We start from the raw sequence: 14706 nt of genomic DNA on the forward strand, positions 1-14706 counted from the left end.
AGGAATTTCTTTCAAGCATCCTCTCATGTAGTTGCTGTGGGCTAATAACAAGGACAGTCCTCAAAGAACAAATCAACCAGAACTGATAGCTTACCTTGGCTCTTTCCATCCACTCATCTAGGCATTAGTTGCCTCCTTCCATCACAAAGCTACTCACGTGTGAAAGCAGCTCTCCTGAAGAGGCAATCCACTTTTCAGTTAAAACACCCACTCACCAGTGAAAGCTGCTGCAATGGAAACATCAAAGTAAGCCTTCGTGCACCCAAGTTTATGACCAGCGAGGGCAAAGGAAACAGCTGGGTTTTAATTGGGAGCACATTCAAGCACCCTCCTACGTCATTGGTTGGAACACTGAGAGTCCTCACAATACATACAACTCAAACAGAATAGTGACCCTGAGGGGAATATTATTTTTAGGGCTACCCTGGTAAGCGTTGGAATCAGGGCTGGCTGAAGATGTTTTGCTGCCTGAGGCAAAGGACAAGATGGCACCCTCCCATCCTATGTACAGAAGCCATGTGGAGAAGAAGGTGAACCTTACTGCAACATGGGCAACGGGACATTATCCTCCACAATACCTGAGGGCAGCAGGTGGGGTTAGAGAGCACATCACAAGCCATGTGCCACCACATGGCTAAGGGGATCCTACCTACCCGCATCTCCCAGAATCTGTGGCCTGAAGTGACTGCTTCACTCTGCCTAATGGTAGGATTGGAATAACAGACCATTTAGTTCAGGGGTCAGCAAACTTTTTCAGCAGGGGGCCAGTCCACTCAGACCTTGTGGGAGGCTGGACTATATTTTGAAGGGAAAAAATGATGCAAGAGGACCATGAGCCCTGGTGGCTGCTTACTTGCGTCTTGCGAGCGGCGGGGGCTGCGGTGACGGCAGAGGGACAATGAGTGGCACGCAAAAGGGCTCCGGAGAGGGGCTGCTTAAAATGGCGGCTGCTCGAGCGCTGCTGCTGCTGCTGGCACCAACAAAGCCCAGCCCCCTTCCTCCTCTAGGCAGGGCAAGGAGAAGCCAGGAGGAGGGAGGGAGGAGGCGCTAGCGCTGCCACCACGTGAGGGAGGGTGAGGGAAAGAACGCACGCGCTGGCGATTCATGCGGCAATTTCTGGACCATCCGAGGGCAGGATTCAGAAGGCAATTGGGCCTGATCTGGCCTGCCGGCCTTAGTTTGCCAACCAATGACTGAGTTCAAAATATTGAACAGGGAATATATCCCATGCACAAACCCTAGAAGTACTGCTGATTTGACTGTTGCACTGATCCAGATATTTATGTGCACTACTTGGATGCCTACAAAGCAGTGGAGGGCAAATAAAGCACCGACCTCAGTCAGCCCCCACCCATACCTGTTTTCTTACTTACAACCTGTTCAGGGGGTGGCACTGCTTTTTCCTCCTAAGTCTCAGATGTTGCCATTGTAGAACTCAGCAGGGAGCAGGATGGGGGAGAAAACTAGAACTGGTCAGCTCTGCCCATCATTGGCTCTGGCGCCACCTACTGTTGGCCTCCCTGCCTTCTGCCCTACCAGGAACAATGGGATCCAGCCCCAATTGACACTGATTCATGAGCGTCATTTTGAGCAGTCGGAGATGACATCAAGTTGTGGCTCTGCATCCCCATGTTAAGTTGAAGGGCGGAACCTATGGGAGACAGTGTGGGGCCTAGCATCTAATCAGAGTCAAAGACGTGCTGAATGGTGGCAGCAATAGTATACAAACCACAGAAAGGGATGAGGAAATAATGAGCCAGCAACTGTATTAAGAAACATTTTATTAACAAAACGGTAAATTCCACTTGCTTAGCATTTCCAATAATGGATAAATTGGCCTTGCAACAAATAAAAAAAATTGTAAATATCTATCACAGAAAGCACTATAAGGTTAAGGGCTTCTGACCTCTTTTTGATATCTTGGGAATGAATAATTTCACACATTATTTTAGTGTATTGTTAAAAAAAGGCAACACAATACAGTAATAAAAAAAAACAACCCGAAGCCATCTCATCACAGCACAATCCTAGGCATCTTTACTCAGGAGAAGGTCCATCAATATCAATGGGACTACACTCCCCGTTAAGTGTGCATAAGACTGCAGCCTTAGTCAAACAAATTAGATTATTATAGAGATGGGATTAATGTATTTGTTATGCATTTTGAAAAGAGAAAATTGTTTTAATATAGCTACTGCAACATTTGATAAATGCAAACACTTCTTTTGTTCGTTATTTAAAAAAAATCACAAAATCAACAAGGAAGAACAGGAGTAACTCCCCAGAAAACAGCTTCAAATCACCTTTGCTAGAAATAGCAATCCCCTATCACTTATTACTTAAAGTAACTGTGTTAATTGCTTGGGGGTGAGGGACCAACAATCTGACAAAGTTAGGTGAGTTAACAGAGTCAATACATGAAGTCACAAAAGCATCTCGCCATTCAGCACTGGTGGAAAAGCCCAAGCTTAGAATCTCTATCCCCTTCCACATGGCCTTACTGCCACGGAAATCCAACACTCATTTATTCACTTATTTTTGGCTTGTTTAACTTTGGATACCAACACCAGATTTCCCCAACGGTTTGTGGCTGTCCTCATTCCTTGTCCTGCCCTCAGCAAAGGTAATTCACAATGGTGGCACATGAGGGGGGTGATTGGACCAACTATTTTTTTCTTATGTTAACTCGAATGCTATGTGTAGCCTTCAGAAATTCGCAAGCATCACCAAAAAAAATGAAAAGAAAAGTCCTTGACATATACAGCATGAATCAAATCATTTGGCAACTTTTAAGAGCGGCAATACCGTGACTTTTTTAATTTTCTGACAGTATTGCTGTGTTGAAGACTAAAAGCTCCTCCATTTCCCAGTGTTTCTCCCCAGTGGCAGTGAGCAGCGTACAAGAAGATAAGGTGCCTTGCTGGTTAAAGCTAATTTTAAATTCCTTCTTCCTGTCTGTAAAGTGCGAACAATCGTACTCATCGCAGGAGGCCTTCCAAGATACAGCTGATTCTCTACTGAGCTCATGTCTTTCGGCCTAATATATTCCTCTTGTATCTCTCTCACTAAGTGAGATGTTACACAATGACTTATTGTTGGGAACCCAACAGAGCAGTCGTTTTAATGAAATGAAACCAAGGGTGGTTGGGGGAGTGCAGATCTATGGCATAGATCTTTAACCAAAAGGCATTAAATGTTTCCACGCATATCAACTGAAAGAAACTGAAAGTATGTTTATTACCAAACCAATGAACTGGCTGAGCTTAGTAGAAAAGGAAATTTCGTTTTATGATCCAGCTCAGATGAATGATGGGGATAAAGGTTTTACGGTAACAAAACAGAAGTGGTAAAATAAAAGAACAACTCCTTCGTTTGACAAAAAATATGCAACTTGGAATCTTGTTTTGCATGCAGTTTTTAACCATTTTTGCTTTCCATAACTGAGGGAAGTCTGAGTGAGAGGAGCTAATTTAAAGGCAGACTTCTGAATTCTCTGACCATCCAACACTGTAGTGGTTATATACCAAAAGCCGGGTAAATGCCATATAATGGGAAAAGAGATTTGGACCAAGTTCAAATTCAACCTTCACTACCTGCGGGAACAGCCAAACATACTGGCCAATGATGTCATGTGAGCTGGAGTGCAAAGGTCACTTCAATCGCCCGGACTTGTGTGGCGCATAATTTGGGGCGGGGCAAATTCACATGATTTCTGATTGGTTTTGCTGATGTATCCTGGGAGTGGATAGGCAATTGGAGAAGAAAATGTTTATATCTATATATATTTGCTTTCTAAATCCACTTCTTTCATACAAACTACGAAAAACTGAACTGCAACAGAAAAAGAGAGAGAGAGAGAGAAAGACTGTACAGGTTAAGAAGAAAATTAGCTGACTCTTATATACATTCATACACTTTCCCTCGTAGTATATTCACTACACTGTAGGTGAAAACCAAAAGCAAACCAAAAGAAAGAAAGAAAGAAAGAAAGAAAGAAAGAAAGAAAGAAAGAAAGAATCAGGAGGGGTAAGAAAAATCGTGGCAGTTTCTCATGGCTGCAAAAGTAAACAGAAATGTTGGTTGCTCCAGATGTCTTAAAACGTTCTATACCTAGCAACACTTAGAACATTGAGTTTACCAAAAATGGTTGAAGAGCAGATATAGTTTGCATTTTCTATACAACAGGCTAGAAAACATCACTTATCACAGTCCAGAAAGCACATATAGATGTGTTTTTTTAAATATAAACATATGTAATAACATATTAAGCGTGCATGAATTTCCCCCCAATGATTGCATCTATGCCCTCAGGTTTGTTTGTTAGTGGTGTGTGAAAATAAGCCTTATATTTCACTTCTTTTGTTTGTTTATTGTTTTTTTTCGAAAATAAGGCCGCTATACTGTTTTCCTCACAACCAGAAAGGGGCTTTTTTTCCTCTTTAAAGTGTTTTCTTCTTCTTTTTTTAAAATGTGGTTTATTCAGAAAAGCCAGCGCTTCGCTTCAAACGAAAGCTCCAGACGTTGCTTTGTTGCTCTGGGTGGCAAAATTCAGTTTCGAGGTTTCGTTTTGCTCATCGAGCGCTCGTGTAGAACCGCAAAAGTCTTCTCAGGCAATAAGACTAACTTACTCCTCAGAAAAGCGCTAGCACTTTGGCTAAATCCAGACTGATAGGTAGCTTCTTTTTGTGTGGTGTGTGTGTGTGTGTGTGTGTGAGAGAGAGAGAGAGAGAGAGAGAGAGAGAGAGAGATTTCAACTTTTGTTTGTTTGTTTGTTTCAGTTCATTATATTTTGTGGTGTGCTGGGTGATGTTTTTGCAGTAATACTCCTTGCCTTATGAGTGTGTGGTGGTACCAACATCATCTTCAGAAACATTCCAGCAACGAAAAGACGGCAGAGTAAATGAAAACACTGTGAATGTAAGGGGATTTATTGACTCCTGTTTCAGCGAAACGAGAGTTATGAAATGCTTATTTCATTTTGTTTCCTTCCCTTGGTTCTTTTTTATATTTTTTAAAAAAGTCTTTCCTTTCTGATTGCATTCCCTGTGTTCTTTTTTCCCGTTTTTTCTTTTTTTTAAACTTTGTATGTGCTTCATAAAAAGTAAAGTAAATAAGTTTTCGGTTTTTTTTTTTTATGTCTCAGATAAAATGAAGACTATTCCTATACAATTGTTCTTTCTCCTCAGCTGTCGGGATCAGACGTAGTACTCCTTATCCTTGTTTTTCTTATTTTTGTTGGAGCTCTTTGAGCTGTTGGGCTGCTTCTCTTTAATCACAGCCCCGTTGGACTGTGCTGAGTTACTGATGTAGTTTCGACTCTCGTCGACATGATAGGAGCCCTCATCCCGGTTCCTGTACTTGTACATGGCATAGAGGAGGATGAGGATGCACAGCGCAGCTGCCGCCACAATCCCAACCACCATGCCAGTAGTGCTGCTGGATTCCCGGACCACTTCGTCTGTACTCGGGTATCCTCCTCGACCAGGCTTGGTGGGACTCGCTGTAGGTAGATGATGAAAGAAACATTTATACAGGGTAAAGCAGGAACTCGTAAATTCAATCTTTATTACGGTCCAGAGACCTAACAAATCGTTACAAAGCAATACACAATTCATACAGCCTACCTCCAGGTTAAACAAGCATTTTGTTCAGAATATAGGGATCATTGGTTCTTGCAACCACCGATAAAAACTTTGCCACTGCTAATGTTCTAGCGTTTGTCCGGTCTTCCAATAGGAACCTGACATAGTGAGCCTCTGATTTTCCCGTGAAAGGTACCAGCAAGGGTAATATCAGTTCAGCCCTGGCTTGCTCATATTTTGCACAGTGCAACAAAATATGTTTTATGGAATCAATGTCTTGAGCACACGAGCAAAGTCTGTCCTGGTAGGGAACTCCTCTCAACCTGCCATCCAACACTGCAGAAGGAAAGACGTTTAGTCTGGCTTTGGTGAAAAGCCTCCGATAATTTGGTACTGTCAGGTTTTTAGTGTAGGATGTTAACTTAAAGACATGCCCATATTGTACTCCTACTGCCAGCAGACTACAGACTGCATGTGATCGAGATCGCAAGTCACTGTGTGCATTATCCCATAATCTTTGCTTTAACGTCTTTAGGGTGAAATTAAATTTTACAGCTGTGTATCACCAGAACTACATTTAACAGATATGGTGGGTGGATGGAGCAATGTTGTCTCCTTGGAAGGATAGTAGGGGTTGAGGTCATCTGCATTGCAGAAGGTTGACCCTTCTGGTCCTTTCCAGCTCTACAGCTTGCCTGAACTCTAGAGACTGAAGGGATCACATTGACTTTGTCACTGTGTCCATTCACTGGAGCAAACTTCAGCCCATGCCCTTCATCAGAGAAGATTTGCTTTTTAATTCAGACATGTCTATCTACTCAGTAGCAAGACCCTTTGAGTTCAATGTGGTTGCTCAGGTAAGTGGGTATAGGACGGCAGCCATTGTTCTCAAAACCATAACCCCTGATACTTAGATTTCAACAAAAAAGCTCAAATACTTTTTTGGTTCCATGCCTTTAAGTAACCCGTTTGTCGTCAGAAAGAAAATAGCAGGAATTATCAGGTACAACAACTCATGGAAAGTTAAAATACTCAGATCTACCATCATGACTTACCAGCATGAGTCAGACTACAAGATAGCCCTTTCTACATGTTCTTACTCCCACAAAGTTGATCCTAGTTCAAATATTTGTGACTACAATTCCCATCATCCCTAGCTAACAGGACCAGTGGTCAGGGATGATGGGAACTGTAGTCCCAAACATCTGGAGGGGCAGAGTTTGCCTATGCCTGTCCTAGATGTTTGGTTTTTTGTTTAAGCCTCCACTAAATCTATGGGAATGCCTTTGCCTTTCCTTAGAATAGATATTTAAGGTGAGCTGAACATGCCAAATTTGGCTTAAATGTCGTTAAGAAGTGCAAAAAAACCCTGGGAAATTTTATTAGCCAAATCAAAACTCATTTCTTGGACCAATGTCACTGTTTAATTTAGGCTTTCAGCCAATTTCAGTTGAATTCCCATGCCCCGTCTCTGTATCGGTTCCCCCCAAATGGATGCTTCAGACTGCAGCTCCCACCAGCCACTGCTGATGCAGCTGTGCTAGCTGGGGCTGATGGAGATGCAGCCCAGAACATCTGGAGGGCATCAGATGGGGGAGGCTACCCACCAATGTGCAGAAGAGTCTACTCACATTCAAGCCAACGTGAGTGGAAGGCTCCTGCAGGCCTTCCCCATACAACACAGGCAATGTCAGGAACTGGAAAGAGGATCAACACACAAGGATGCTATGGGCAGTGTTGTCTGTGTGCCACTGCCCCCCACCTACTTACTTTCAGAAGTTGCATGTTCAGGTGGAAGCCTGCACCTGGCCTTTAAAGTTACAATATATTATTTAGGCTATCTGCTTTGTGCTCTGCTGACTGCTATAATATTGACTATGGCACCTCTTGCAAGCATTCTGCCTCTTAGAATTTTTACTCACCTATTAAGACCCCAGGTTGCTTTTCTCAAATGTGAGAGAATGGGAACATCTATTGTTTTTATGGGGCGAAAGAAGAGCTACCGAAAGAAATAAAAGGCCCACCGAGCAGCAAGGAGCGTATCGTAAAAACAAGGAGCCGAGCTTGTAAAGGCGGTGCTTTCGGTATTTACGCAAGAGTGAAAATTCAGCCCATCCTTTGCAGATGTTAACACTCAAGTTCCGCTTTTGGGCTTCCCACGGGCATCTGGCCGGCCACTGAGAGAACAGGATGCTGGGCTAACTCTGGCCTGATCCAGCAAGTCTAGAGAATTCCTGCAAATGCTAATCTGAAGGACTATTGGCGAGATTTAGGCCTGAGATCTATAGGCTTACCCCAAATTGTTTTTAAGGTTTAGTCAGATGTTGGTCCCTTCCGGGAAACAACAACAAAACTGATAGGAAGAATAACCAATTAATTAGAAATACTAGCTAGAGGAGTGCAAGGACGTCTGGAATCGAGGGCTAGGGAAAACAGCTGCCCAACATTCAGCTAGGAGGACGTCCACAGAGACACGTACACAAGCCATGGGGTTGCTGTTCTGCTTACAATTTATTTGCCAATGAATCTGGTTCTTTTTTTAAAAAAAACAACAACTTAAATTCAGATCCTTATCCTTGTTGATACTGCATCTACCCAAGTAATATTATTTTGCTTCCATTCTATTGTTCTCTTTATCACTTCCGGACCTGCGTTTCTTGTTCTGGAGTTTTGCTCTTTCCACCCACTCTTCTGATCATTATATTCTCCATTTCCACAGTTTTACTGCCTTCCTTGTAATTCTCTCATTTACTATGAACATAGTCTCTCAAACCATTCCTCCTCCCATCTATCTTTTGACACTCTCGTTTCCTTTTCTTTTGCTGGCTATAATCATTCCCCCGGTGCAGATGTGCTGGCACCATAAAGACGAAGGAAGAGGGCTCTCACATATTCAAGAAAAACGTGTTTTGTTTTGTTTTGTGTTTTGTTTTGTTTTGTTTTAGAGACCCGTGCTTCTCCCAGACACAAAAACTGAGGGTCCTGAGTGCCTGCTTGGGAGAGATGCCAGTGAGGGAAGATAATACTTTATTTGAAAGAAGCAACAATTCAGCATCTGCATTGAAAGGAATGGTGTAGAATAGCATAACCATTATGTAATTAACAGGAGGCAAGCAGGTGTGGGGAACTCCCTGGTCCTGAATGGGGCAACTGTGCTGGAAGGACCAGGTGTGCAGCCTGGGAGTCATTTTGGACTCACAGCTGTCCATGGAGGTGCAGGTCAATTCTGTGTCCAGGGCAGCTGTTTACCAGCTCCATCTGGTATGCAGGCTGAGACCCTACCTGCCAGTAGACTGCCTTGCCAGAGTGGTGCATGCTCTGGTTATCTCTTCCTTGGACTACTGCAATGCACTCTATGTGGGGCTACCTTTGAAGGTGACCCGGAAACTACAACTAATTCAGAATGCAGCAGCTAGACTGGTGACTGGGAGCGGCCACCGAGACCACATAACACTGGTCTTCAAAGACCTACATTGGCTCCCAGTATGTTTCCAAGCACAATTCAAAGTGCTGGTGCTGGCCTTTAAAGCCCTAAATGGCCTTGGTCCAGTATACCTGAAGGAGCATCTCCACCCCCATCATTCTGCCCGGACACTGAGGTCCAGCGCCGAAGGCCTTCTGGCGGTTCCCTCACTGTGAGAAGTCAAGTTACAGGGAACCAGGCAGAGGGCCTTCTTGGCAGTGGCACCCGCCCTGTGGAACATCCCCCATCAGATGTCAAAGAAATAAACTACTATCTGACTTTTAGAAGACATCTGAAGGCAGCCGTGTTTAGGGAAGCTTTTAATGTTTGACAGATTACTGTATTTTTATATTTTGTTGGAAGGTGCCCAGAGTGGCTGGGGAGACCCAGCCAGATGGGCGGGGTATAAATAATCAATTATGATTATTATAATGTAATCAGTAATGCTAAACTGTGCCACAGTGGACAATGAGGAAAGCAACAGTTGGGAGCCAAACTGCAGCAGAATGGAAGCAGCATTGCACGTGATGAACATGGATCAGAATGGAAACTGATGTCTTCTTATATCTGCAGAAGCAGAAGTGGATCCTGCCCCCTCCCACGGAGCATATGCTTTGTTTCAGAGTCCATCTCTAAGCACTTAGAAATAACAATAGGCACCATCCCTCTTCTCTTCCTCCCATTGTATTCACAGTGTTACGTGAAAATTCGTCTGAGCTGGATGTGTTTTACAAGAGACAATTCAGTGTAACCAAATAAAGGCTCTTGAGCATATCTGTAGCGGGTGAAAGTGAGGGAGACTTATCAAGTTGAATGTCATTTTGGAAATTAATTTCTGCCCAAGAAAGAATGGAACATGCTGAATGCAAGCAAATTAGGCAAATGCTTGTCCAGCGAGTTTGCTATTAAGGTCTGCTAGAAGTAGAGATTGGGTGTGTGTGCAGTGATCTAGTCCCCCCTTTTCGCAGTGGACTGACCCACAGTGTGTAAACACCCACAGTGTGTAAACAGAATGTATTTAACATAAAAAGGTTTCCCACAGGCCTGTGAGAACAGGATACTGGACTAGATGGGCCACAGGTCTGTTCTAGCTGGGCTCTTCTTAACGTTCTTATGACTGAGCAACAGGCTGAAATGTGAATGGAACTAGCAGCCCAGCTCATCCCTAGCTAAATGACACCTTCCAGCTTCTTTTTGCAGGGAAGTGTTGCTTTGTCTACTGAGGTCTCAGGCATGAAACTGAACAATCTTATTTCGAGCCCAAGCAGTTCCCCCACCCCAGTCCCATTATTAAACCTGCTGACATTATTTCATTTTAAGCATATTCTCACAATTATCTCACTCCATCTGTCTAAACAAGACAGAATCACTTAATTAACCGCAAGTTTTCCTGGCGTCCACAGAGTAGCTGTTTGTAATTTGAGCTGTGCGGGGGCTGAGGCAAAAATTGTGATGTTTTGTTTCATTAAATGCCTTTTCACAAACTATATTCACTGATATTATATCAGTACCAGCTGCATTTGTCAGTAGATCCAGGGGCTGCTTTTGCCACATGACTGTCTCTATGCCTACCTCTTAAGGAGGGTGACATTACCAATGGCCAGTAGCCATGAGCATAGAAGTCCACTCACCTTATATCTGGTGGGCGGCATTGCGGACAGGCAGCTGGGACTCAATGATTTCCTGGACAAGGGGGAATGAGGCAAGCCACCTCTCCCCTGTGTCACAGCCGAACGTGCTAGCAGTGCTGTGGGACCGTGCCAGCCATTAGCTGGCAGAGTGGGCATCCCACGGGCAATTTAATCCTGCCATGGCCAGCCAGCACATTGGGTAAGCCTTTGTTGTTGTCTTAGCCTGCCCCTCCTCAGTAAGGCTATCCTGTTAAAGGGGTCTGTGGTGTGACCTACTGTCTGAAGCCTGGGCATGGACTAGGGCCATGCCACAGCTCCTATGGGAACCCCTCAGGGTGCCCCTATTTGATGTAAGTCATAGGGCACCCCCTAGCAGTGGTTTACCCTTCAGTGGACTCCCTGCAGATGGGCAGGAGTCAATGTATAGCCTGGCTCACCCCAATGCCTAAGCCAAACTGCTCACATCTTTAACCAATGAAGTTGTGGCCTATTTGAACCCATAAACCAAAATATTCAGCGTCAGTGTGTTTTATTGTTCTTCTGGGAACTTTGTGGCTCTGGTGCCTTGGCACACAATCAGAGAATCATAGAATTGGAGAGCTGGATGGGACCCCAAGCGTCATCTAGTCTAACCCCCTGCAATGTAGGAATCTCAACTAAAACATCCACGATGGATGGACATCCAACGTAGGCTTAAAAACCTTCAAGAAGAGAGAGTCCACCTTCCGAAGGAAACCATTCCCTTGCCAAGCCTATGTTCTACCTCTGCTGTCACTGGTAGTATTCCTGAATGATATTTCTAGAATGGCAAGTGGCGAGAGCACTGTTGGCAACCAGATCAACCAAAAGCGATGGCAAACCACAACTGCAGGATAACAACCACAAGAACAAGTGCTTTATGGAGACTTCAGGCAGCCTCTGTGCAAACACAAATCAGGTTGATGGCACGATCGACACTTCAAATATACACTATGGTTGTGCACCAGATTTGGCCAAGGCCCAAAACTCGAGCCAAATCGGACCTATTTGGAGGAATCTGAACTTTGGTTGACTCCGGTTGAGACAGACCCAGATCACTACAGGTTGGGTTGAGATGCCCAGATCAATCTGTGGCTGTCAGGGGGCAAGGTGTGAGTGGCAAGCATGAGTGAGGAAAAGGAACTGCAAAAAGGAGGGATATACTAGGTGGCTGTGGGGTGAGTTGGCGGTCAACCTTTCCTGCCAGTCCTCCCCTCCTTCCTGCCCCCTGAAGCACCACCAAACAGGGCTGTATTCCTATATTTACTAGCTCTGCAGTGCTGGACACCCACCAACAAAGTTTATTTTTAAACTCTATTTTAACTGCGTGACAAAATAAGATTTTTTTTAAAAAAAAATGCTTTAAAACTCTTAACCCAGCTGCCCTATATTGCTTTGGGAACAGATCTGGGATGGGGCAGGTGATTCACACTGTGGCACAGGTCGAATTAACCTGATCTGGGGGCCACAGATTGAGGCTACAGGGTAGATGTGGGGAGGCTGTGTACAACCTTAAAACATACACACACACACACACTGTAGCCATCAAGTCGTCAAGGATGTGCAAACCTAGCTTGTGGTTAAAACAGCTCATAGGGTGCTCAGATTCATTTTACAGATCTGAATTTCTTTTTGCATGTGGTTTCTCTCTCACCATTTTGCCTGAGGAGTATTAGGATTTATGCTTTAGCAAGAATGCCAATAAATACCTGCAAAAATGTTTCCGGCAGTTCCTTGGTTTCCTTGGAGGAGGGAAGCTTTCTGACATTTAAACTGGGGTTTTGTTTTTTTATGCTGCAGACACAGGCCATGAAAAGTGCACTTCCTGCCCTCAAAATACTTATTGCCTGCCAAGCTTCCCCACAGAAGCCCAACAGATATTGAACTGTGCCTGTGAACATCTCTTTACTACTCCAGAAAACACACTGTACTCCATTACTGTACTCCTGCATGCTGGAAAGCAACTCAAACAATGCTAGGAGCCTATTTCATTGCCCAGGAAACAGCCGATGAAGTGCTGAGAACCATTTGGGTTCTCTAGATTGAAGGCCATAAAGTGGAGAGGCTGGAAATTCTTAAGACAGAGAGAACCAGCTGAAAATATTGAAGCTGCCTTTATGGCGGCATGGATGGCTTGGCAGAGAGAAAGGAGAGGACCATAAAATGGTATTTTTCATCCCATTGTCAGGAGTCAACTAGTCATCCTGTCTTCCACTGGCCCCTTTTGAAACGATCCATAAGGTGGGTATATATTGTGCTTGCCTTCATTAAGAAATACCCCCCTTCTCTTAACACCTTCCTGAATTGTATCCTATACCACAGTAGATGGGATTGATTTTTATATTCCTTTTGTTATTGAAGCTATGAAATAACTTGTCCGGAACAATCACAATTGGCTACAGTTCTCCTGTGCTCATTAGAGAGTTATTATAATTCTTGGCAGCCTGTCAACATGGTTTTTTAAATTCCAAGCGAAAGGGGGTGGGGTGGGGGACACACGTGACTATTGCCAATGTCCAGTCTTCATTAAGACTGTGAAAAGAAAATTGGAATCGCAGACTCCTGCCGTGTTCGAGAATTGAAATTAGCAAAACGACTTTTTCTCCCTTTACATACAAAACAAAAAACCCTCCAAAATCACACCAAGATGTAGAAAGACTTGCTTGGTTCATATTCATGATTTTGCATAAACCAAGCAGAGGGGGAAGCTAGAAAATGATCCACAAGACAAGATTCATTTTAAAAAATAGAATAAAATACTGCATCTGCAACAAGGTATGAATGTGATTATTTTCTAGTGTACACTTGGTGGGCTTTCAATCTGGGAGCAGCCAGAAAGCAAAGACCTCTCTTGGGTGGAATGGTTTATCTGGACGTGGTTTCAGTTCCTTGTTCCCCTGATCACTAAATCAATATCCACTGGCGATTGCCCCTGCCTTCTCTCCTTTGTTTTAGACGGAAGCTTTATCATCAGCAAAATCATTAGGCAGCATCCCCCCCCCAATTCTATGTTAGTTAAGTTTGTAATTGGGGGTCTTATTGAGGGGCAATGTCATCCACCTTCTCACCATTTGACTGGACTTAACAATCCAGGGGTTCTTTACCTTAGCTTTTCCTATATAGATCAGGAAGAAAAGCATTTTTTAAAAATAAAAAAGACACTAGTTTATCATGTGTGTGGATTTCCCTCCCCCTTTAAAGGAGGGGAACATTTAAAAATGCAACCTTTACACCTGTCTGAAGTCATGTGGTCCAGAAAGGTGAAGTCTGGACTTGGGGAGGAGATATGGAAGGTCTGAATTCTGTTCCCTCCTCCAACCACATGCTCCTCTTCATTGCCAAACGTGCAGCTTGCAGGACTTCTGCCTTTTAAGTGTACACACACATTGCCCTGCAGCTCCTAGGCACATGTTACGTCAAACAAAATCTACTCAGTTGGTTTTTTTTATATAAAGGTGAGCTGAGTGTTCTGCGTTTGTTTTTAATCTTCTTTACAGATTGCAGGCATTACAAACCTCTCGCTTGTCTCCACCCTGCCTCAAAGCAACATTTATGTGGATTAATATTGGTTTTCTATTTACTTCCTCTGCCATGGAACTCAAGGAAGCTCTGCTTATGGGTACCACCTGATCCTACCCCTAGGTACTGGCCAGACCAAGGCCTGCTTAGTTTTTGCAAGGTGGCTGCATCACCTGTCTTCCAACAGAAGTGTTGATGCTGCCAACATCTGCTGCCTAAAGTGGTCATGTTGCCTTACCTAATGATAGGGCTGGCTCTGCTGCAGAAAATATGTGAAGTTGTCCTTTCCTGCCAGGGACTGGGCAGAGGAGGAATGGTGGAGACTGCCTCCCCATCCTTGCCCTTCCAGAGAGGAGGAGGAAGAATCACAGAATCATAGAATCATAGAGTTGGAAGAGACCACAAGGGCCATCGAGTCCAACCCCCTGCCAAGCAGGAAACACCATCAGAGCACTCCTGACATATGGTTGTCAAGCCTCTGCTTAAAGACCTC

The 14706-nt window shown here is 44.0% G+C and overlaps 1 protein-coding gene and 1 long non-coding RNA gene across 51 annotated transcripts in view; one reads left to right on the top strand and one right to left on the bottom strand.

Moving 5' to 3' along the window:
- LOC310842134 overlaps positions 1-14706 on the top strand; it is a 203567-nt gene that overhangs the window by 124084 nt on the left and 64777 nt on the right. The gene's annotated exons all lie outside the window — the stretch shown is intronic.
- Positions 1765-14706, bottom strand: part of NRXN1 (neurexin 1) — a 988232-nt gene continuing 975290 nt past the window's right edge. For all 50 annotated transcript variants that reach the window (XM_083733051.1, XM_083733048.1, XM_083733042.1 and 47 more), the window contains one exon: positions 1765-5500. In XM_083733051.1, the coding sequence (XP_083589177.1) occupies positions 5196-5500 (305 nt within the window). In that variant the 3' untranslated portion in view covers positions 1765-5195. The remainder of the gene's footprint in view (positions 5501-14706) is intronic.

Source organism: Podarcis gaigeae (assembly GCF_964106915.1).
Source record: "Podarcis gaigeae genome assembly, chromosome: 3".
Taxonomy (NCBI): domain Eukaryota; kingdom Metazoa; phylum Chordata; class Lepidosauria; order Squamata; family Lacertidae; genus Podarcis; species Podarcis gaigeae.